This window comes from Eucyclogobius newberryi, unplaced genomic scaffold (assembly GCF_026437365.1).
Source record: "Eucyclogobius newberryi isolate DKJ021-1_F unplaced genomic scaffold, fEucNew1.0.hap1 SCAF_20, whole genome shotgun sequence".
In the NCBI taxonomy this organism is placed as follows: domain Eukaryota; kingdom Metazoa; phylum Chordata; class Actinopteri; order Gobiiformes; family Gobiidae; genus Eucyclogobius; species Eucyclogobius newberryi.
The window spans coordinates 15,474,692-15,500,203 of record NW_027315835.1 but is presented as its reverse complement, the minus strand read 5'-3'; the positions used below and the strand labels follow the sequence as shown (position 1 = coordinate 15,500,203).

At 39.4% G+C, this 25,512-nt stretch overlaps 1 protein-coding gene across 1 annotated transcript in view; it reads right to left on the bottom strand.

Moving 5' to 3' along the window:
- atrnl1b (attractin-like 1b) overlaps positions 1-25,512 on the bottom strand; it is a 79,281-nt gene that overhangs the window by 13,242 nt on the left and 40,527 nt on the right. The window contains exons 24-27 of the mRNA XM_072455882.1: positions 25,069-25,226; positions 21,289-21,350; positions 15,213-15,291; positions 740-847 (exon numbers count right to left, since the gene is read on the bottom strand). Of these exons, the coding sequence (XP_072311983.1) occupies positions 740-847; positions 15,213-15,291; positions 21,289-21,350; positions 25,069-25,226 (407 nt within the window). The remainder of the gene's footprint in view (positions 1-739; positions 848-15,212; positions 15,292-21,288; positions 21,351-25,068; positions 25,227-25,512) is intronic.

The window sequence follows — 25,512 nt, the reverse complement described above, 5'->3', positions numbered from 1 at the left end:
TTTATACTCGTCTTCAAATTTGTGTCTATTAAACAATCAAGTTTAATAGTTTAATTCAATTTATTGAGCTGATAAACGTCTCGACACTCCACATCATCTGACGCTGATTGTTTTGTATCACATTGGCAAAGTAGTGAGAACTTATGCTTTTGAGTTTTTGGAATAACAACAATTTTAAGGTCAAGTTTGTAGACAATAGACTAGACAGTTTCAACTCAGAATAATCATACTTTCTTTATGTTTCCATGTTGTCTTATACTCAATAGTCGTAGTCATGCATAAGCTCAAGATCATTCCAAAACTGTGCAGGAAAGGCACATATTTGTCCTGTCCTGTGATAGTTTTGCTACTAGTGTATGTATATTAGTATGTGATTTTTGATACTTAAAACAACACAAGTCCAGGGGTCCACCAAGCATGAGCTGGGGGCCGCGAGATGGGCCCAATGGGAGATTGGGATCCCAAGGTTATTTTTAGGGGCGCGGCCTGATGTGTATGTCTGAGTCTGGTCTTCCTCGATTAAAACGTAGCTAAGATCCTGTCCCGGGGTTTTCTTAACACTTTATTCCAGCTACAACTCTGGACTTTACCCGCAGCACACTTTCCTTGCTCGATTTTCAGTTTCGGAGTAAATGTTCTCTCTTTTATTGAGTCCCATGGCCGTCTGTAGAGTGTGGAATGCAAAGGGACGGTCATATTTAGCCTCGTGTCGCACTAAACAGTCAAAATCGAGCCTTACGTCAAGCACAGGCTGGAGTAGTTCTGTCTGTTCTCCCCGAGCGTCCACTGCAACCGCCACCGAGGCGAAGGGACGACTGGCCATCTGCTGCCGCTCTCTCATCAGTTGCTGTAACAAACAAAAAAGTATTAACAACTATTAAGTAAGAAACTGTTAAACATTCACATCATTTTGAGTCTGGCAGTCTATTTACAACAGAACAGGATGTATAATGCAGCAACTTTCTATAAGATATCGGTAGAAATCAATAGTCAACAACAATAAGGAACAGAATCGGAAAATGAATGCGTGATTGCTGTTGCTAAGTGAACTGTAAAGGCAATATGAGCATGTATTGTTCAGCTTTGTGATGCCGATTGTGCTGCGTTGATGAGACTGATCAACAAATGGCATCTGCTGTTCTTAACTAATCAATATCAAAACAGCTATCGCCTCACTTTGACGGCTAAAACATTGTCAAATCGATATCTAAACAGGCGATCATTTCAGCGCCAATGACACCACAGAAAGGTATTGGATTTGTGATGAGCCTAAGTGTCCTGCATTAAGATCTAATTGTACTTTGGATTAAGGAGCAGCACAGCGCTCTTGTAAAGATCACGCACAACAACATGGCTCCTAGCAGCACTTCAAGCTCACTGCCCGGCCCGTGTGTGCGCAGACCTTTTTAAATACTACCAGAAAAGAAAATGATGTCTTCATGGCTTGAAATCGTGCTTTAATTGGGAATTAACTAAGCTAAAATGTCCATCTTTCCTTCCTCAATGGTTTATAATGGATGAAGCTACATTTGTTTGTAGCGCATTTAAAATTGTGAATAATTTGTCAATAGCACAAAATTATTGAATTTTCATAAAAACATTTTAAATGTTGTTCCTAAATCTGTAATTATGAACAAGCAATTTAGATAGCAAGGCTGAAGTATTTAACTAAAACGAAATTGTAATAATTATAAAATAGTTCTGGTAAATGATTTAATTACCATAAAAACAAAACTACTGTTATGGAATTATGTTGACATTTTGCAAGATCCTGAACTGACAAAATATTTATAAAGCTTTAGATTAAAAAGGTGGACATATCCTTTATTGTCTTTTACATGCCTTTGGTATTTTTTTTATTACAGAACTTAAATAGTTCTTTAGAGACTTTTTGCATTTCCTAGAACTAGTAACGGAAATGGTGTGTGGAAAGATTTAAGCCTCTTTGCTTTCAGACTTAAGTCGACAGTGAGATTTTCTGTAGCAACACTGGAACAATTCCCTCAGGCAGGTAAGTCTGAGAGAAGGGGGAAAACAGCCAACTGAAATTGAGATTGATCACCAGATCGATTTTCTCGTGGTCTTTATTTTTGTTGTTGTCGGCAACTGTTTCTTAAACTTTAAATCTGCTCCTGTGTTAGATTGTGTCCATCTCTACTATTAAAACATCTAACAGCTACAGCACAAACCTATAGATTGGAGGCTGCAGGGCTGCCGCAGGTCAAAATGAGAATTTTTTTGCCCTTTTCCAAAAGATAAAAGCAGGATGGAGGGTCTGGCAGGGAGGTTGCAAAAGCAAGAAAACAGCTTGCGGCTTATTACGGTTCCCAACATAAGCGCTTCAAATCCAACAACATTTATCCTAAATGTCAGATAGCAGTAATGTTATTTATCACGTAGCTGGGTTCAGTTAAAGACACAAAGCACAAGGAGAGAGCGGGAGCACAGTCGGGTTTAGGCTCTCCTCTATACTGTGTCCAGTATATGCCTCAGACTGTGCCCAGAATACAATAGTCAGAAAGGACACTACAATAGCACTCTGCATCTAGAAATGAATACTAAGTTACAGACAAAAGGCAAAGGGGTGAACTCTGTAAAACCAATTAACGTGTGTGCAATAACAGCCTGATTTGGTGGACAATATGAGCTGGATCCTTTCAGTGTTGTGATAAGGACGGCTACGCGCTGCAACGCTGTGGCACTTGATTAATTTGGCAAGTGACGACGTGAATTATCTGTCTGGAGAATAAAGCTTTCTGTTTCATTCACCGGTTTCTATAAAAGGCGAGGTGTCGGACCGCCTCCGAGCATATTTTACATCTAAGCAGGTCACCGTGTCCTTTGCCAAGATCACTCCTTGTACCCAAGGGCGATATGGCTACGGAATAAAACATTGAATGGGGAAACGACACACATTTTCTTAAAAACGCCCACGCTTCAAGAATATTAGAATAGAATATTAAATACTGATAACGGCATCATTTGCAGATATGATATTGAACCAAAAATACAAACCGAGTGATCTAACACCACAAATAATCCACAAATAATGTTAGAATAATTCAGAGCTCGAGAATGAATAGTTTTCATTTCATATTCTTCTTTACCTCTTCCAACACAGAGGACATTGTTAAAGAGACACTTTGGGACAATCAAGGTGACTAGAGGCTTAGAAGAAGGTAATCTTATTACAGCAATCGATAGCACTGATTGAACTTGCCAAGATAAAAGCAAAGAGAGTGGTGCAATGCCAATTCGTCTCTATGTTTGTGCTCGTTTTACAGTAGCACATACTATAGCAATAGCAATAAAAGAACACTAAATGTGTTATGGGTCCAAATTGTTAGTGTGCAAAGTGTGCATTACTAAATACCTTGCAATAATAGGTAAAAGATCACTATAACAACGCTTCAAAACTAAAAGTGAGGCTGTAATCTACAACTGACAAGTAGTGTTTAGTAATGTTTAGGGATATTTTTGAGTCACAAATCAAACAAATCTCACTGAGCAATTGCAATTAGGATTTCTGGTACCTTTAAACAGCAGCTAAAGAAAAATACAAAAACTAATGATTTCTGCAGGCAACATTGCAATCTTTTTCTACATAATCAAATCAAACTTTTAAATTGACCTTATGCAGCAGACAAAAACACGATGTCTTGGGTGTATCAAGGTCTAAAAAGATTCCGTGGACATTCAGACTGCGCTTTGCTCGTTTAATTTACTTTACTTTGACTCAGTTAGCGCGGCACCATTAGTATGCGGCACAGATGCTCCTCCGCAGAGACAAACGGACCGATGTGTTTTTGTGCTGGACATGAAAAGCGTACATCTGTTTTCTCCTCATGCACGGGTGTTGGACATGTGGGTGCTGCAGCCTTGTGAAATGTCACTGCCCCGCCTCTGTTCCTCCCACAGGTGCCTTCAAAAGGGTCGGCCCCCGTCCTTCAGCCTGGCATTTACAGCTGTTGTCTTTTCGGACGCCGTTACAGATCTTGTCGCCCGGCCTCAAACAAAATTATTTAAATGGGGTGTCATGCCAGCCGTAAAGAAAATGGTTCCAAAGCTGTATATTCTTGGGAAAAAATATAAACGGTGCTTTCATGCATCAAATAGATTTCAATAAAGTAAGATAAGGATTTTCAAACTGATGTACAGTTGCATAAAAACTGAATTTAGGATAAGAATTTTACTCTCAATATAGCAATTTGATTTCCTGTTAAATAGTAATTTTCACTGCCAGAGGCCAGGTTTGTCATCATGGTAAGTGCACTATCTGATTAGATGCAGCCAGCTCTCAGCGGCCTCATTTTTAACCTAACTGGGTCTGCTTTTACAACCTATCTGTATGTTGCTCCAGTACATGGGGGAAAAATAAGTTCTAGCCAAATGGACAGGAAATAAGAGACAAAAGTACAACACAGAACAAGCCGCTCTGGTATGTGCTATGTTCGCATTTTGTGTCATAAAAACTTAAACTTAACCAGATAACACCAACCTATTTCGCCCGGTGCACAATAGACATACCCAAATTGCATTGCTTATTAAAAGATCTGACAGCCCACAGCTTAGCCTTCTAGTTCCTTGAGGTGTGCATATGAACACTGTCAGAACTTACACCACAGAAGCCCAACCATCTAAAAAAACGTCCTTTTTTTAGTCTCGTCAGAATATTGTCAATTTGTAAAAGTCCTTTAAAAGCATACTTCATTGTGTGCTTATGCCATTCACTGCTGTACTTGCTGTTTATCTTGTTGACAACAGCTGTGTAAAGTTTCATTCATAACGTATTCGAAAATTATCCAAATATTTGCCAACTGTGCCAAACTGTTTTACTATAATTTTAGCTCCTCTATAATAATAATAAAAAAGTTGACTATAACTGCTAAAAACAATGTATGCGAAAATGTGTAAACATAGAGGTAAGAAAAAAAAAAAAAAGTTTATTTTTTTGGGGGTATAATAACACATGGCTAACGAATTGTGCGTCCAAAAGGCTAACAATGGTAACAAGGTCCGAAAAGGCGGTGCGTGAAGCTGTAAAGCGACGCGCACCCATTGGCTAGAATAATATGACAATCAAAAAGTACTGAGTCTATTTTTTTGAAACACTAGCAGAGGTTAAAAGACCAACTGCGCAGAAGTCAGAAAGGGACGCTTGGTTTATCTAAAGGGCTTTGCCAGACGAACCCGTGAACAGAAAAAACTCGCTGAAAGTAACTGAAAGTGAGAGGAAAAAAAAATATCCTTTACTTAAAAAAAAAAAAAACAGTTCACCCGTTTGTGAAGAAGAGTTTTTTCACAGAAGAAAACGCTGTTTACTGGACTATTTCTCTAAATGAGAGTACTTCAGGAAAAATACAAGTAGATTTTGTCTTTCTGTGGATCATTACAAACAGAATGAGTACAGCTACAGATGGATTGAACCCTGTTGAGCCAGTCAGAACCGGAATAAGGGTAAGAAATGCGTTAAGAAAAGCAGATTTTCATCACAACTTATTGGTAATTGCTTATTGGGGCATATTATTCAATGCAAATCAATGACATATTAGTTTTGTTGAGAAAATAATCTTTAAAATGATGCATAGCTAATGATAAAAGAGTACGTCTAAAGTCCAGTTTAAGATAAGATATTCCTTTATTGTCCCACATGGGGAAATTTGTTTGCATCCTTGCGTGGGCTGGCGACTGTTAATTAAAACATCTCTATATAAGAAGCCTCCTGTGCAATATCTTAATAAAGGGTGCAATCATATAACCTGCAGACCGGTGTAATTCCACATATATCCAGGGGTGATCCATTGTAGAAAAAGATTCAGTTGTAGTCATCTCAAAACAGTTTTTTAGAAAACAAGATGTTTCGACTCCTGCTCTTTGGCTTTAACCACCCACTATAGGACAAGCTGGGAGTGATCAGAACTTTACAACACAGAGCACAAGAAGTGCCCACCAACTCAGAGGGCAAGAAGAAAGAGGAAAAACACATTCGGAATGCTCTTTCAGCCTGTGGGCTCTTAAAGTGAAGAGAACCAAAAAGCAGGACAAAAGGGAAAAAGAGAAACCAAACCAAGAAGGTTTTTCTATCCCTTATGTGTCTGGACTGTCAGAAAAACTGCAAAGATTTTTTGGGCAACACAAAATTCTTGTTTTTTTTCAACCAGGCAACACTTTTAAGACTGGTTCACCCTAAGGACATGATACAAACACAAAGACAAAGCAATGCAGTGTATTCTATCCAATGTGAAGGAAAATAAAGAGCAGTTGAGACTAAAACAGCCACAGCAAAAGAGGTTTTAGAGACACGCAAATTCAGGACTCCAGAGTGCCGTGCATCTTCATCTTAAAGCCATAAACCACTCAATGGACAGTGAGGTGAAGATTCTAAGCAGGAGAAGAGATGGCGAAAAAGAGAGTCCTTCTTTATACCGAAATGGGGGTTTAAGATTCAACTTTCGTTGAAATTTGTTGGTTGCATATAATAGTGTTTTGAAACCCTGGAGCGGGAGATGCTCAGGGAATTCTGAAGCTAATCTGGTACTCAGTGAGGAGGGAGTGAAAGGTTACAATGTTAGAAAACAAAGAGTAGTAGTCTCAAGTGAAACCAAAAACTCCCTTTTTTTGGTTTCACAGGTCCCGCCCGGTGGTCAGGGCTTACACCGAGTAGGATATAAAACCTGAGCTCCCAGACTCGATTTGCAGATTGAGAATGACTCTTGGATGAGTGCTGAAACGTTTTAGTTTTTCAATTAAAACAAAGTCCAGACGATACAATTGATATTTTTCTACAATGGAACACTTCTGGACGAATGAGGGCTTACACTCACCACATACTCATGTATTTATTCGGAGGACACAGGCTGCTCATGTCCCACATAATAAAGAGTTTTAAGCAGTGAAGGGCCAATCAGTCCAAAGTTTCACACAAAAGCACAATCATAATCTTCTCTGAAATTACTGGAATGTAAGGAAGGAGAATTATCATTATATTTTGTAGAAATCCACTACATAACAAAAAGCTTTTGCAATCGACAAGTTTCGCATGTTAGGAGTGAGTAATGCCTTTAGCAGAACAGAAATTCACAGGTACAAGCGAGCTAGCACTATTAAAGCTGACATTTTCAATGTAAACAATCTTAAGTGCACTTGCACACTGAGAAACATTTAAGTGAAGCAACAGGGAGCAAAGAGTGCAAAGTTTTGTGGGTTTTTTTCATCGCATTGTTTTGAAGAAGCTCAACACTGGCAATATATTTTAGGATTTTTATACTTCTATTTAACCATGGCATTTACAAAATGCTAAGAACTGCCGTCTTACCATGAGTAAAAATGAACAGTTCTATACAGCTGAAAAAATAATCACTACTCATTATACATAACATTTGATTTTCAGCTAAAGAATGTTCTGAACAAAACTTAAGCGTTATAATGACACATTATGAAAAATTTACTTTTTTGAGCTTTTAACCACATTATAACACTGTTCCCTCAATCAAAAACATGCCTGGACTTGTATTGTACGCTTCATTAACACTTGTTTGATGAATCTTGTCTTCGCCCTCTAAGTCTCATAAAAACACATTTTCCAGATTTGGTAGAGCTTTGAGATTGTCTGTGCTGTTTTTAAATCAATAAATCCTCTCCAGACTAGTTCTGAACATTTCTGCCATCAAATCGTGTTGATTACAACTGTGTGGCTGCAATAGCGTATCGGGGCAAGCTAGGTTTGTTTATCTTCCCTATGTAATTCCATCTGCAGCCAGTAGATCGAGCTCTAACTCAATTCCTGATGTGGAAAACGGCTGACTGACATGACGTCACGTGTTCTAAAACATAAGATGCTAAAGCGAAGGTACTCAAGAGCACATTTAAAAAGGCTAATATTACAAAAAATGCAGTTAAAATGTTTAATGTGTGATCTGAACGTTATCCCATTTTAAACCCATTTTTGAGCTGCCATGTTTATATATTGACGTAACACTAAATGATCAGACATTGTAATCTTCAGTTAACAAATATGTAGACGTAGTGGAGTAGACTGACTGGCCATTAAGTCTCATACACATATTGTCGCAGGAATAATAGAATAGATGGAGAAGATGGCTCCACTGTGAACACTGCAGCTCCGAGGCAAAGCAGTAAATTAGCATACTTTTCCCACTTCCTCTTGAGAGTATCTTTCTTACCATTTTACCAGTCCGTTCAATGCTGACCCCATTTTATCCCAATCTTTTCTTAACCCGCTCTCCAGTATCTACGCTGAATATTAATGCTACGTTCTACATCTTTCCCTTTTGCCTGGCACCTTATCTCAAGTGGCCATTTTCAGTGCTTTTAAATTAAAGTGCCTATAACACATTGGATGATTTATTGAGCTAAAATGCAGTTAAGATTTATACATCTTTAATTTTGCAAAAAAATATAAGAGTGTTTTCCCAGAATAGCTAAAGTTTTTTTTTTAGGCCCGAGCCCCAGCAGGGCGGAGGGCCTATTGCTCCCGCAACGCTGCCGAAGGCAGCGTTGCAACTGTCTGACCAAACGTTTGGTACCCCATCGCCCCTGGCAAGTACAGTGAACTAGCCCATGCCGAAGGCATGGATCATGCATACTTACTCCTGCTATGACAGAAATAGTCAACAATTAGTGAATGGGCGTAGCCCATTCACTAATTGTTGACAACAGCAGCGCGAAGCGCTACATTCCTCCAAAAACCCTCCTGGCATCGTCCCGTACGCGAGAGTCCATGCCGCAGGCATGGGCCATGCTTGTATCTGCTCAAATCAATGGAAGTCTATGGGGAGTGGGCGGGGCATCCCGACAGAATAGGGAGTGACGAGCGCGTAAGCGCTCGTAATGATGATTCCACCCCATGACGGCATCGGGAAGGCTTAGAGCTTTCAAACGATGTATAATTTGTTGTTATAGTGGAAACGGCTATATTGTTTTTGCTAAAAATATTATTATTAGGCCCGAGCCCCAGCAGGGCGGAGGGCCTATTGCTCCCGCAACGCTGCCGAAGGCAGCGTTGCAACTGTCTGACCAAACATGCGGGCGCAGCCCGCATGTTTGGTACCCCGTCGCCCCTGGCAAGTACAGTGAACTAGCCCATGCCGAAGGCATGGATCATGCATACTTACTCCTGCTATGACAGAAATAGTCAACAATTAGTGAATGGGCGTAGCCCATTCACTAATTGTTGACAACAGCAGCGCGAAGCGCTACATTCCTCCAAAAACCCTCCTGGCATCGTCCCGTACGCGAGAATCCATGCCGCAGGCATGGGCCATGCTTGTATCTGCTCAAATTAATGGAAGTCTATGGGGAGTGGGCGGGGCATCCCGACGGAATAGGGAGTGACAAGCGCGTAAGCGCTCGTAATGATGATTCCACCCCATGGCGGCATCGGGAAGGCTTAGAGCTTTCAAACGATGTATAATTTGTTGTTATAGTGGAAACGGCTATATTGTTTTTGCTAAAAATATTATTAGGCCCGAGCCCCAGCAGGGCGGAGGGCCTATTGCTCCCGCAACGCTGCCGAAGGCAGCGTTGCAACTGTCTGACCAAACATGCGGGCACAGCCCGCATGTTTGGTACCCCGTCGCCCCTGGCAAGTACAGTGAACTAGCCCATGCCGAAGGCATGGATCATGCATACTTACTCCTGCTATGACAGAAATAGTCAACAATTAGTGAATGGGCGTAGCCCATTCACTAATTGTTGACAACAGCAGCGCGAAGCGCTGCATTCCTCCAAAAACCCTCCTGGCATCGTCCCGTACGCGAGAATCCATGCCGCAGGCATGGGCCATGCTTGTATCTGCTCAAATTAATGGAAGTCTATGGGGAGTGGGCGGGGCATCCCGACGGAATAGGGAGTGACAAGCGCGTAAGCGCTCGTAATGATGATTCCACCCCATGGCGGCATCGGGAAGGCTTAGAGCTTTCAAACGATGTATAATTTGTTGTTATAGTGGAAACGGCTATATTGTTTTTGCTAAAAATATTATTATTTTTCTTGTTCTTCTGCTTTTTGATCTCTAATTTGACCCCCTGAACATGCTCAAAAACTCACCAAACTTTGCCCAAAATTCAGAATCGGCGAAAAATTTGATTTTTTCTGGGCCATTTTTTTTTTCGTTAAAAAATGGCGCGACAGCGCCACCGACAAAAGTCAAAATACATTGCGCCTATGGGAGACGCCCCGAGGTCAACTTTGGCGTAAAGCTACGAAATTCGGGACACGCATTCCTCTCGTGAGGACGAACAAAAAAAATCATTGTGGCCACGCCCCCAGACTTACCCTATGGCCGCCATCTTCCTTTGAAAATGAAAATACGCTGTGTTAGTCATTTTGTTCATGTCAAACTTTGACGAACTCCTCCTAGGGCGTTTTGCCCACCAACTTCAAAATCGGCGTACGTCCTCTGGACAAGTGGGGCATCTAAAGTTATTCAATTTTTTGAGATACCTTTAACGGTCTGTGTGCGGCGCAGCCGCAAAGTTGGACAACTTATTTTGGAATATTGCAGATCTAAAAATTGCTCCCATTTGATCAAAACCAGTCCGATTAGGACCAAATTTGAATCAGTTGTTAAACTTTCTAGTTTGGACCAGTTTAGGCTGACAAAATTGAAATGGCCGCGATAGCGCCCCCTACAGAGTGACCTTTAAATTAACATTGAAGGTCAAAAATTAGTTTTACCAAAATTGTCTAAACTTTACCCAAAATTCTATTTTGCCGTCCCGATCACAAAAGCCAATCACAAAAATGCCTAAATTTTTACGGCGTAGTCGTAGCGATGACAGAAACCTCCCATGTTATCCCTATGGGAAAACCGCAAAATCTCTCAAATTACCACATTTTTATGTTTTACACTTCAACGAACTCCTCCTAGTGCGTTTTGCCCACCAACCTCAAAATCGGTGTACGTCCTCTAGACAAGTGGTGCATCTAAAGTTATCCAAATTTTAAGGATAACTTTTACGGTCTCTGTGCGACGGAGCCGCAAACGTTTCCCAGAATTCTGACTATTTGGCCTTCAGAGTGGCCTATAAACAATAGAGTTTTTCCAAATGACATGACATTTTGCACTAAATTCTAATTTGCCATCCTGATCATACAAGTATGAGAGCCAAAGTCATATTTTGTACGGCGTAACCGTAGCGTTGACAGAAACATCCCATGTTATCCTTATGGGAAAATCGTAGAATCGCTCAAATCACCACATTTTTACACTTCACACTTTAACAAACTCCTCCTAGGGCGATTGTCCGATCAAGCTCATATTTGGGGAAAATCATCTACACAAGCGGGCCATCAAAACTTATCCATATTTTGATTCTAAGTGCTACGGTCTCTGTGTGGCGGACCCGCAAATATATGTCAGAAATGGGAAAACAGCGAAATCTCCAAAATGACCACATTTTCACGCTTCACACTTTCACCAACTCCTCCTAGGCCGATTGCCCGATCAAGCTCATATTTGGGGAAATCATCTACACAAATGGGGCATCAAAAGTTATCCATATTTTGATTTTAAGTGCTACGGTCTCTGTGCCGTGGAGCTGCAAATATACTGTCACAAATGGGAAAAACGCCAAATCCTTGAAATGTTCACATTTATGCTTCACACTTTAATGAACTCCTCTGTGGGCAATAGCTCGATCAAGCTCATATTTGGGAAAAATAATCTACACAAGCGGAGCATCAAAAGTTATCCATATTTTTATTCCAAGTGTCACAGTCTCTGTGCGCTGGAGCTGCACATTTGACCGACATTTGTGTTAATTTGCACTGGTTAAGCACAGCATTGTACATGTCCAATGTGTCGCTGTCTTAGTTCTTAGACAATTGCGTTAGCGCCATCTCTGTAAAATGCAGAGAGCAGAGTCAGAAGGCCGGCGGCCCGCGAGGGCCGTTGGATGCCGCTTGCGGCTTTAATTATTTTTATTTTTCTTGTTCTTCTGCTTTTTGATCTCTAATTTGACCCCCTGAACATGCTCAAAAACTCACCAAACTTTGCCCAAAATTCAGAATCGGCGAAAAATTTGATTTTTTCTGGGCCATTTTTTTTTTCGTTAAAAAATGGCGCGACAGCGCCACCGACAAAAGTCAAAATACATTGCGCCTATGGGAGACGCCCCGAGGTCAACTTTGGCGTAAAGCTACGAAATTCGGGACACGCATTCCTCTCGTGAGGACGAACAAAAAAAATCATTGTGGCCACGCCCCCAGACTTACCCTATGGCCGCCATCTTCCTTTGAAAATGAAAATACGCTGTGTTAGTCATTTTGTTCATGTCAAACTTTGACGAACTCCTCCTAGGGCGTTTTGCCCACCGACTTCAAAATCGGCGTACGTCCTCTGGACAAGTGGGGCATCTAAAGTTATTCAATTTTTTGAGATACCTTTAACGGTCTGTGTGCGGCGCAGCCGCAAAGTTGGACAACTTATTTTGGAATATTGCAGATCTAAAAATTGCTCCCATTTGATCAAAACCAGTCCGATTAGGACCAAATTTGAATCAGTTGTTAAACTTTCTAGTTTGGACCAGTTTAGGCTGACAAAATTGAAATGGCCGCGATAGCGCCCCCTACAGAGTGACCTTTAAATTAACATTGAAGGTCAAAAATTAGTTTTACCAAAATTGTCTAAACTTTACCCAAAATTCTATTTTGCCGTCCCGATCACAAAAGCCAATCACAAAAATGCCTAAATTTTTACGGCGTAGTCGTAGCGATGACAGAAACCTCCCATGTTATCCCTATGGGAAAACCGCAAAATCTCTCAAATTACCACATTTTTATGTTTTACACTTCAACGAACTCCTCCTAGTGCGTTTTGCCCACCAACCTCAAAATCGGTGTACGTCCTCTAGACAAGTGGTGCATCTAAAGTTATCCAAATTTTAAGGATAACTTTTACGGTCTCTGTGCGACGGAGCCGCAAACGTTTCCCAGAATTCTGACTATTTGGCCTTCAGAGTGGCCTATAAACAATAGAGTTTTTCCAAATGACATGACATTTTGCACTAAATTCTAATTTGCCATCCTGATCATACAAGTATGAGAGCCAAAGTCATATTTTGTACGGCGTAACCGTAGCGTTGACAGAAACATCCCATGTTATCCTTATGGGAAAATCGTAGAATCGCTCAAATCACCACATTTTTACACTTCACACTTTAACAAACTCCTCCTAGGGCGATTGTCCGATCAAGCTCATATTTGGGGAAAATCATCTACACAAGCGGGCCATCAAAACTTATCCATATTTTGATTCTAAGTGCTACGGTCTCTGTGTGGCGGACCCGCAAATATATGTCAGAAATGGGAAAACAGCGAAATCTCCAAAAATGACCACATTTTCACGCTTCACACTTTCACCAACTCCTCCTAGGCCGATTGCCCGATCAAGCTCATATTTGGGGAAATCATCTACACAAATGGGGCATCAAAAGTTATCCATATTTTGATTTTAAGTGCTACGGTCTCTGTGCCGTGGAGCTGCAAATATACTGTCACAAATGGGAAAAACGCCAAATCCTTGAAATGTTCACATTTATGCTTCACACTTTAATGAACTCCTCTGTGGGCAATAGCTCGATCAAGCTCATATTTGGGAAAAATAATCTACACAAGCGGAGCATCAAAAGTTATCCATATTTTTATTCCAAGTGTCACGGTCTCTGTGCGCTGGAGCTGCACATTTGACCGACATTTGTGTTAATTTGCACTGGTTAAGCACAGCATTGTACATGTCCAATGTGTCGCTGTCTTAGTTCTTAGACAATTGCGTTAGCGCCATCTCTGTAAAATGCAGAGAGCAGAGTCGGAAGGCCGGCGGCCCGCGAGGGCCGTTGGATGCCGCTTGCGGCTTTAATTTTTATTATTTTTCTTGTTCTTCTGCTTTTTGAGCTCTAATTTGACCCCCTGAACATGCTCAAAAACTCACCAAACTTTACCCAAAATTCAAAATCGGCGAAAAATTTTGTTTTTTCTGGGCCATTTTTTTTTGGGTTAAAAAATGGCGCGACAGCGCCACCGACAAAAGTCAAAATACATTGCGCCTATGGGAGACGCCCCGAGGTCAACTTTGGCGTAAAGCTACGAAATTCGGGACACGCATTCCTCTCGTGAGGACAAAAAAAAAATATCATTGTGGCCACGCCCCCAGACTTACCCTATGCCCGCAGTCTTCCTTTGAAAATGAAAACACACTGTGTTAGCCATTTTGTTCACGTCAAACTTTGACGAACTCCTCCTAGGGCGTTTTGCCCACCGACTTCAAAATCGGATCAAAACTTATCCATATTTTGATTCTAAGTGCTACGGTCTCTGTGTGGCGGACCCGCAAATATATATCAGAAATGGGAAAACAGCGAAATCTCTGAAATGTTCACATTTACGCTTCACACTTTAACAAACTCCTCTAAGGGCAATAGCTTGATCAAGCTCATATTTGGGGAAAATCATCTACACAAGCGGGGCATCAAAAGTTATCCATATTTTTATTCCAAGTGTCACGGTCTCTGTGCGGCGGACCCGCACATTTGACCGACATTTGTGTTCATTTGCACTGGATTGGCCATGTCCAATGTGTCGCCGTCTGTCAAGTTCTTTTTTAATTCAACACAATAAGGGCGCCATCTTTATCAAGTCGAAAGCGCAGAGTCGGAAGGCCGGCGGCCCGCGAGGGCCGTTGGATGCCGCTTGCGGCTTTAATTAGGATTACTTCCTGTTTGTAATTGATGACATCACACTAGGAAATTACTCAGCAAACACTGGGCAAAAACTCATCTAACATCTCAATATTTTTTATTGAACAAATAAAAATATTTGAGAGCACGTTTATTTTGTTGAATTAATATTTAGTGGTTTCTTTGTGTAAATTCTGTATACACACTTTGACTGGAATGACTTTCCCTAGTCGTGTGTGGTCATTTTCGATAGATTTTTCTACTTTTCTCCACAGATACCTTCTCGGCTGGTGTAAAACCATAATTTATATTTACAACTGGTATAAATACACGAAATGAAGTCAAAATCAGAAAATGGTAAATACCAATCATATGCAGTTTAAGTGTCAGCTCAATCCAACATAAATAATAATAATAATAAGCAATAAAAATGACATGGCTTGGTCAGGAAAATGACAGTATTTTGAGTCTTGGTGACGTTAAATGACTGCTGTGATTGCAAGATTTTAAACTTACCTCGCGCCGCCGTGAAGCCCAGCACGTCTGTTTGATTTTCCACACCACAGCAGCCACCAAGAGAAGGGACAAGAAGCAGCTAGAATGAAAGAAAGGGAATTTAAAGATGAGAAAAAAGCTGAACGTTCCATAAAAACATCAGCAACACATTTTACCATTTTTTCCTCCCCAATTTGAAGATCCTGTATGTTGTTTTATTAAATCTTTCGAGACGTGACATCATACAGTGCCTATAAAAGTTTCAAGACCGACAGTGTAGACGGTAATAAGAATTGCAGCACTTTTGTTTCTCAGTGGACTGAATATTTTGCTCTATTACTTCAATTAATAACCCCACACTGAAAGCATTAGTCAAGGGAAATTCAGCAGAATCTTATCTGCTGGGACAGGAGAATGACTGATTGAGAGCTACTTCATTATCCAGGCGATGGCTCTGAATATAAAGATATTATAGACTTAAGCAAACGTTTTATATTATGTTAGAAATACTAACAGTGAAGATTGACAGCTAAAGAAATAGAATTAATTTCTGGAGGGAAACCCAGTCTTGTTTGGGAGAAAACATTCTCAAACCTTTACACAAAGTGCCATGAGCTTTTGAGGACAAGCAGATCAATTTCAGGTCTAAATAAGGCAGTTTGTCACAAAGCATCAGGAATGTGCTAAAATATGCCTGTAAATTACTTGGTTGAGGTGAAAGAATTGCACAAAACGTGAATGGATCATCATTAACCACAGAAGGGCAGAAATATCCATTTATACCCTCTTTTGGAAAATAACAGTAAATTATTTGGTTTATTTAGTTTTAACAGACAATATGCCTGATTTTGCATAGCTTCAGAAACAAGGACTAAACCAGAATTGTGTATAACATTGACTACCGGTATGTATAAAACAAATGCTTGAACTGAAAAAGAAATCCACCCACCAGTTTAACCCGTACCATCGTTTGAAAAATGTTACAGGATTTAGTCAAGTTCAGGCGTGTAAAGAGATTAAAGATGTTATTAGCCGCTAGGGATGTCACAACATAACATTTTAGTGTTACGATTATTGAGACTGTGACCAAACAGTAAAATCTTCCATTTTCTTTCATTTCTGTTGTCTAACATGTTACTGTTCCTCAAGTTTGTGACCGGCTTTACAAAACAAAGCTAAATATGACAATAACAGCCAGATAAAAAAAAGTTCTTTACATTTAGGTCTATTTTTCGGCCGATAGATTGAACTAAAAATACTTAATTTTGCTTCTAAAATTGTCACGATTATTATTTTTTAGTTCTTATGAATCTATTCTGACCTGAATAATTATTAATGATCAATTAACCGCATAATTGTGAAAACATCCCCATTTCCCCCCAAAGTTTTTCATCCTTTACAATGCAGTTACAACAGTGCTGAAGAACAATTAAATTCCACCCTATTATCTCTTCATCCTCCCGGAGCTTTTCTAGCAAATACTAGCACTTACATCTTGCGGACAAACCAGCAAACGAACCTGGCACAGCGTCTTCATAGCAGCTAACTAAATCCACTTCTCTAAAATTTCAAAAACGAAGCTTGACAGGACTATTGCCACCTGCCATGTCCCTTTTTAAGCTTACTTCTCACATTTCCAGCTCCAATGTCTCTACAATTACACAGATTTGTTTGATATTCAAACCTAAGAGGAGAGAGAGAGGAAGAAGGGACAGAAATGACCCTTGAGATTTGGATTTCTTATGCAAGGAGAGAATCTAATAAGGGGAATTTCTGTCCTTTCTACGTCAAGCCAAAAGCACAGAGATTATACTTTTGGAGGTGCACAAGTAGGACTTTCTTTTATTCTTTCAGAGGCATCACCTAGGACACCTTTGGAGATAAACATAACTCGAGAGGGGAGGATTTTTTTTCTCTCTATGTGACAGAAGTGACAAAAATCCCTAGATGTTTGGCTTTCAGAGCGAGCATTTTAGAGCGTCAAGAAGCTTAAATCGCCTTCCCCGTTCTTCCCGTGGTTTAGAAATCTGCCATCGCTCATCTTTTTAAGTCTGGAAAGTGAAAGAGAGTGTTTTTTCTTGCATTTATTTATATGTTGAGCTTTGTGTGCTTTGTTTAATAAAGCATAGGTGATTATTTGAAGTGTCCTGCATGGGCCGCTGGGATTGTATATGCAACCTTGACCGTGACACACAATGTATAAATGATTCTACAAAAGACTGCATAAATTGTGGAGTTCTAGTTTGAATACATTTGTAAGTACATTGATTTCTAAACTTCCACTATTAGGAGTCACAACTATGGGCACTAGAAAGTATACACCCAGAAAATGATCAATTGTTGCTTTGAAGATATGAAAAGTAAGAGTATCGAGTAAATCATCCATTATAAAATTAAGTACTAAAAAGCTGCAAAAAGAACAGATTGAAATGAAATAAACTCACAATTTACTCTTTCAAACAAATGGTCCATTTGACAGGCATGTACGGTATTCTATTAAAATCACCAGCATATCACCGGAATAATCTAAAAAAAAACATTGATCATATTGATTTTTCTAAACTCAGAATGACGACATAAATACAGACATCTCATTCCTTCACTACAAGCCATTCACATCAACACTTTTGCAAATCTGAATACAGAGCTATACACACAAATTAAATTCATTACGTCAACTCGCATTTGAAATTACAGCTTTGAAATTTCTAACCAGACTAACCAGACTGGGCTATGAAATCTCAGCCAAAACAAAATAATTTCAAAACCCAAAAACAAAAGTCTTCAGCGTCTTTAGCATGTTTCGCTGGTCTCGTCTGGCACTGGTCTTCTGGGTTTCCTTCGCTTAATTACCAGCTCTTTTGTGAGCCCTCAGACCTCCTACGGGCTACAGTTACTCACAAGGGGAACCAATCAATATTACATACTCTACTGCCTCTCGGAACTTTGAAAGGCCCTGCATTTTGAAAATTAGCTGCCAAATGAACTGTTTCACCCGTAGTTTAGAGAGCTCACTGACTCAAGCCTTACATCAATTTGAATAATTGCTTGATTGAAAAAAAAAAAAAAAAGACTACTAGAATATTGAGCATGAGCAGCCGTAACTGGTGCAAAGCTGCTCATATTAATTGTTAATTAGTAAAAATGAGACTCCGGGTTTCTTTGCAAAGTGTGGCACAGCATCATATTAAGAGGGCGTCTAATCAACGCGAGAGAAGAACAATCAGAGTCGAACAAGATTCAAATCTGACGAGAGAAAGTGAGGAAAATCAGGGTAATAAGAAACAGCATTTAAAGCGGCTGATTTTCAGGAAAGTCTTTGAACAAAAGCAACACAAAAGACCAGAAATACAAATAAGAAAAGGAGTACATGATGCATTTGGAATATATAAGGTTGAGCGGAATTGAACATTTGTAAGAGTAACCCGAAACTATATTTAGTCAATCAACAGGAATGTGCCAAAACATGTTCTTCAATGTATTAGTTGAGGTTAAAGAAACAGAAACATGTGAAATGACGGCAAAATTACCCACAAAAGTACAACAAAAATCAGCTTGTACCTATTTGGAAGTTTACAAGATTTGTTTTTCCAATTCCCTCTTTTATGCAGCTCTTTTTGCAGCATTTGTTTATGAAAAATATGTTGCTTGATATTCAACATTTTCATATCTTCAAAACTACATTCCCAATATTAGATTTGCTCACTTCTACATATAACCAGTAGGAGTGGGCGTGGACAATATACAGAATTTAAGAATATCGTGAATAAGTGCAAAATTTGAAAACAGATTATATCCTTTATGGGGGGGGGGGATTGCAACAAAAAGAGCCGATTAAAAATGAAAATACGTTTGAAATGAAGGTAAAAGGTGATATTTCTGTACTATTTCTGTGATTAATTTGACAGATATTTCACATTTGTCTGATAATTAAACCCCAACTAGTATGTTAAATGGCATGTTGTAACAGATTTCTGTTGGACTGACATAATATCGTCTGACTATTGTTAACGAGATATTCATTTTTGGCAAATATCGCCCACACCTACTCCATAGTCAACCTTGTCACTAGATCAGATTCAATTTAAACCCAAACATCAAACATCCAATATGCCCTTATTCCTACCATCAAATCTTACCAAAGAAGTAAAGATTCCAAAGATAAAACCAGTTATTAGTCAATTTGTGAGTGCATTTCCGAAACAGAGCAGGATATTGGACTAAAATGGAGAAGGGAGACGGAGAGCGGGGCTTATCCTCAGTCAGGGCGGCATCCTTCCTCACTCCCGTTATCTCCTCCAAACCCCGTGGGGTGATGTGACATTTGGGCTGATTATATTTCCTGCCGGTTCACTCCCCCCCCCTGAACCTTCCCACATTCACACATCTGACTTCTGTTGACTTCACGGGTCACTGGCGACTGGACAACAAGCGTGCACCCGGGAGGGCCACCGGAAATACGAATAAAACAAAACAAAGGCTACCGATATTCCATTCTTTTCCAAATGTAAAGTAGCATATAAGAACAAGCGACTTTGTTTAGGATTTTATGGCAAAGTATTGGGATTGTTTTGGCATTTCTAACCCTTAATGTTCCCAAAATGTTGTTATACTGGGAAAAACTGTTTTTTTTTGTTTTCAATTATTTTGTTAATTGTACAAAATGCTACAAAAATGTCTGATTCAAAATTAAACATGTAAAAAGTTATGTTGTAAATTTTCAATCAAGGGTATAAGGTGATATTTCTACACTTATTATGATCATTATGATTCATTTTACAGACTTTTCAATTTGTTCTGATAATTAAAACTCAACTAATATCTTTAAAGACATGTTTTAACACATAACACAGAATATTGTCTGGATATTGTGATCGGGATACTCATTTTTGTCAGTATCAACCATCCCTTATGTAGAGATGTTTTGTTAGATTTTTTGGTTGGAATTACATTCATTTTGAATTATTCAATGAAACACACAATAACAGAAAGACAACCATGGCAGACATTAGCATGTGCAGCATGTGCTTTACTGTTGTTGTTGTTGTTGTTGTTGTTGTTGTTGTTGTTGTTGTTGTTGGCGTCACTCTTAATGGCCGTTGGCAGCCATACGTCTTCAAAGTATGTGTTTTACGCTATACCGTAAAAAAGAGGGGGGGAAAGGAGAGAGAGAGAAAGACGTGCTTTTTGTGGAAGTTTCCAATTTGGCTGTAATCTGATCAGATAAGGCAGACAATAACAGTGAGAGCGTTTAGAGAGAAGTTATTGTGAAGCAGCCAATGACAGCTATTTGCCCCGGGCCTAGACGCTCTTCCATTTCCTACACAGATATTACATGGGTCGCCTATATGAAAAACACGCACACACACACGCACACACGCACACACACACACCACACTGACATCATATTTAGATAGTGAATTATGTAAATAAACATGATAGATTCTACAATGGTTTTGTTCAGGAAAGGTCAGTAATGGACCAAGGACAAAATGATTTTCAAAATGACCATGACTAAATCCTATATTCTGTGAGTAGATGAGAATGAGAAGTCAGGAATAAGCAACAGGCAATTTATTTACTTGCTACAAAAAATGTACTACTTTGTTATATTTTGTAGTTGTTATTGTGTTGTTGTTCTGCGGTTTTTGCCGTTTTATGTTGTATTTTTTTTAAATAACAAAAAACAACCAAAAAATCTTATTAATGCAATTTTGAGCATTGATTTTTATTTAATTTTTAATTCTCAAGAGCTACAAGTACATAAAAGCAGAGTAGGTATTACAATACTTAAAAGGCAGCCTGCATTATAGTTGCTATGTTTACATTAACTCGCATCAATAAAGGCTGTTAAAAGCCTTGCATCTGCCTCTGCTTTGTGCAACCATTTAAAAAAAAAAAAAAACATTTCTAGTTAATTTAGCCGTAGTAAAAGGAAAGTCAGTGGCGTGAGAAGCTTTTCGTGTTCTCAATAGTAAATGTACAGAGGGCTCAAGTAACTCAACACCCCCCCAGAGAGACATGGAGGCAGTGGGCTGGGCGGCATTGATTGAAAGCCAATATGGCACGTGTAGGAGGATGCATGTTCTTTACTTACCTAAAAAATGTCACAAAGAACTGCACCAGATCCATGATGCTGTTGTGTTGAGAAAAGGCAATCTGTAACGAAACACAAGTCACAGATAAATACAAGCACGGATTATTTAGCATCTGAAAGCTCAAGGGCTGCGTGTAAGATATTATTCAACATCAGAATAAAATCAAGTCCAAAATAATGAATGTTTGTGATTAATTCATGACTGAGATTTTGCTTCTATCTACATGATAAAGTATTAATAGTAATGGTACAAACATTCAGATTGGTTATTTTAAAGACTCACTTTTTGTGGGTAGCATGAAGACTTTTTGCAAATAAAACAAGCATACATACAATTCATTAATATACTGGCCTTTATAAAGCCTCATTATTGTAATAAGTGCATGTAAACCAGGTCAGATACACGTGCATCTTCTCATTAAAAAGGCATTTCTAGGAAGTTACAATCACGCAACATTAACTAGAAATGGGTTTGTTGCCAGTGGCACCGTGCCCTGCAAACACGATCCAGATTTAAGTCTCTTAAATGATACCAACGTAATTGGGCACAAAATGTCTATTTCTGGAGGTACGTTTGTTGCGCGTGCACGAGCTACGTTTAATAAAGGTAAACTAAATTGATTTTTAAAAAGGTTGAAAATGTTAGGGTACTTCTGACCCCTCTTAACGTTTTGACCCGGTTTTAAGTCAAAAATGAACTCGGTGACCGGACTAACATGACTCCAAAGCACATTATTGTTAGCCTTTTCTGACCAATTTGACATAATGGGGGGGAGGGCGGGTCAAAGCAATTCTCATGGGGTTAATTCAATTTTAAATTCCACAATACTGCTCAGTCAATAAAATAGCAGCAAATGGAAGACACGACTTCGACAATTAACTTCATACTACTAGATCTACAGCTTTTATCATCCGTCCGCTCCGTGTGCGTGTGGACTTATATGGATATTCAAAAGCACTTGAGCGCACTTTCAAATTCGGGCTTATCTCAGCTGCATCTGTGCTCCACCTGATCCTGTTACAGCAGCTTTAACAGCCAGTCCATAATGAATAAGTGACTCTCGCTGAGGAAATCTAATAAAAAACTATTACTGGACCACCTCCACTGATGGACTGACCCCCAAGATATTGTTACCCCCTTCATGGTCCAGTCATCTATAACAGCGGCGCAGGAGGGAAAGGCCTAATCTAAAAATCTATAGCTCACGGTGGACAATTTGTAGATAAGATTTGATGGTATATTGTAATTGTTGCTGCGACCATAAACGCACAATGACCGCCTCCGTAGTGTTCGTAGCATGTAACGCTTTATAGCACATGATCAATAAAGTTATGCAGGTGACATCACAGCTTATGAGGGGCAAAACTGTATGAGTGAAAAATGAAATTGGCTCCTGTAAAAGCTTAAAACACAATTAAAATGTGAAAGGTCTATGTGAATATATATGAATATGGTCTAATAAAAAACATAAGTGTTTTACCTGACATCTAAATAAAGAAAATCAAGTTAACAGTTGAAGAAAACCAGATAAACAACAGGAACGCTGCAGCTACGCTCACACTTATCTTCACATAATCGTTCTCTCTTTAAATAGGATGTTTCTGAGTCTGTGTTGTTGTGGGGCAGTTTGAAGTGTCCTTTATCTCCCCCTATCATTAGCAAACAAGCTTCCTAAGCGCTGCACAATGGAGAAACAACTGTCAGTTTTTCCGAATAAAGTTACTTTAATTGAGACAAAAGCTCAAATTACAAAAAAAGAGCAGCAAAGAAACAGATTGTACCAGTTGTGCTGCTCATAATTCTGCCACTTTATTATGTAGTCATGTCTAAAATTCAGTTCATCTACTTCTTCAATCTTCATTCACTTTGGGATACAGAAGGATTTTATGGGCCAGTCTTAAATCCCCACGTGCAGCCAACCGAACATACCGGCACGATCATTTGGAAAACTATGAAAATTATAATTGCTGCCTAAAATACCACACCCACGAGTAACAAGTGCCACGAAACACAATGTTTTCACGTTAATGGCGCGCAGTGATACGTTTATGCTCCATCAATGCTATTCTTGGGTTTCAGCTTTCTCTCCCCCCATTCAAAAGATATATTTAGTTTTAAATTGTTAATCGTTACGAGTCCTAATTTCTCATCGTTCTGAAACCCATGGATAGAAAGTTATAAGAGGTTTCTTCAATGAATACGAATTTTATAAACATAAGTTGCAATGCCGTAAATGTAACCATTAGTTTGTCAAAATACAAGCTCAAATCATTACATCTAAATGACTAATGATGTCTTTTAGCTAAATGTTTTTAACAGCTGTCATCTTGCCAACTTTGATTTGTCACTCCCATCAGTTAATGCAGAAGTGATTGGGATAAATTTGAGTTTGGCCCACCTTCCATATTTGTCAGGGCAAACGAATTGGCTATATTTTGTGAATAACCTGAAACTCACATTTGTTGTTGTCACCGCGGCCAACCGCCTTCATCTTGGAGAAGGTTAAATGGTGCTTTGCCGTTTGCCCGCTAAAAAACAGCTGTGCACCTCTGCGCTCTAACCGCCGCTCATTAAATCTCTAATTAGAATAAAGTGCACTTGAAATCACCCCGAACAACGGCGGGGTTCTGTATGTGCAAAAAAGGTCTACCTTTGTGATCATTGTTCGTAACAGTCGGGGAATTGTTGAGAATAAATATAGTTTTCTTCTTCTTACCCCGTCCACTTTACTCTCCTCAGTTCATTTAAGCCTGCTTTGATGGACATTTAACATTCAGTTGCATAGTCTTGAGCGCTGCACCTTTGGACCTATTTTTTTCTTCATCACAACAGATCACCGACTCCAAAAAAGTGCTATATAAATCGAATGCAATATTATCATTATTATCATCATTAGTCATATTTTTTTATTATCATCATTATCATTATTATTATTAGTGTCAAGTGTCCCACCAATGTCAAACGGTGCACTATAACTTTCCTGATGGGGTAAGTTCACTTGCTTGTCTCCATGGCGATGTTGCGTTGCCTGGAACGCTTCACAGTGTGACATTAAACGTATCAACCTTGCTTTTATTCAGTTACAATCTCAGTGATGTTTTTTTTTATTTCCCAAAAAATACAAAATAAACTGAAAAAACATGCATTCAGATTATGTGCCGCTCCGCAGATATTATATTTGTAATTTAGCATAATCTATTTGTCTTTATGGAACTAGATATGTTTAATGCCGTACTGTGGGATGTTTCTGGCAAAGCAATAACATCTTCATAGAAATAAAAAGGCTACGAACCATCAGAAAAGTTACATAATGCACCTTTAAAGCTCGAGTCGCCAATTTTTTTTTTTTCTTTCTTCATAATTAGTCGATTATGTTTGCCCCCATGAGCAGTCTTCATCTAATTATTTACATTAATATAACATTTTATCTTTTGTAAACTTGTAAGAAAGAGCTTTGTGTGACACTTTGGGATGAGAGCTGATTGGTTGGCTGAGGGAGGTCCACCCTGCTTCACTTTTGTATCTGAAAAATCTGTTATAAAACCACAAAAAATGAGAATACTAGCAATGTTCTGCCAAAAGGTTTGCGAGAGCTTGGAACTATGTAAATGTATGTAACTTCTTCCTTAATTCACTGTTTGATGATGAGGTACACCAGGTTTAAATTATATTGAAAGCTTGAAATACTATTGGTTGTATCTTTGTACTTTATGATGGATAAATGAGGGTAAGGGCTGCGATGAAGTCACGCGGCACAAAGTGGCTCGGCGCAGTTTTACCTGGATCTTGATGGGCCAGGAGAAGTTGCTGACGTACACGTAGAAGGTAATGTTGGGGTTGCTTCTGAAGGTGAACTTCTCGCAGGAGAAACTGTCGCGATACTCCTTGATGTTGGTTTTGGACACGATGGGCACCTCCTCCCCAGAGATGGTGCCAGCTGTCAGGGCAAAGGTCACAATTAGCCGGGAGCCGCGTGGAGCAGTGAGCGCTACCTACAGACTCAGATAGCGCGGCACGGCGGCAACATGTTATTACGAATCCATTAACGGTTTATCACAACATCAAGAACAACAGGGGGACGCTCATCGGCCATCATTATTATGTCTTGAGTGTTTTAACATTTGTGCATGACCTGAACCAGGAAAGAGCTTTATTGCATAATTATACACACAGAGCTGTATTTTAATGGGGAAGGAACAAAGAGGTGGGAAAATAGCCCAGCT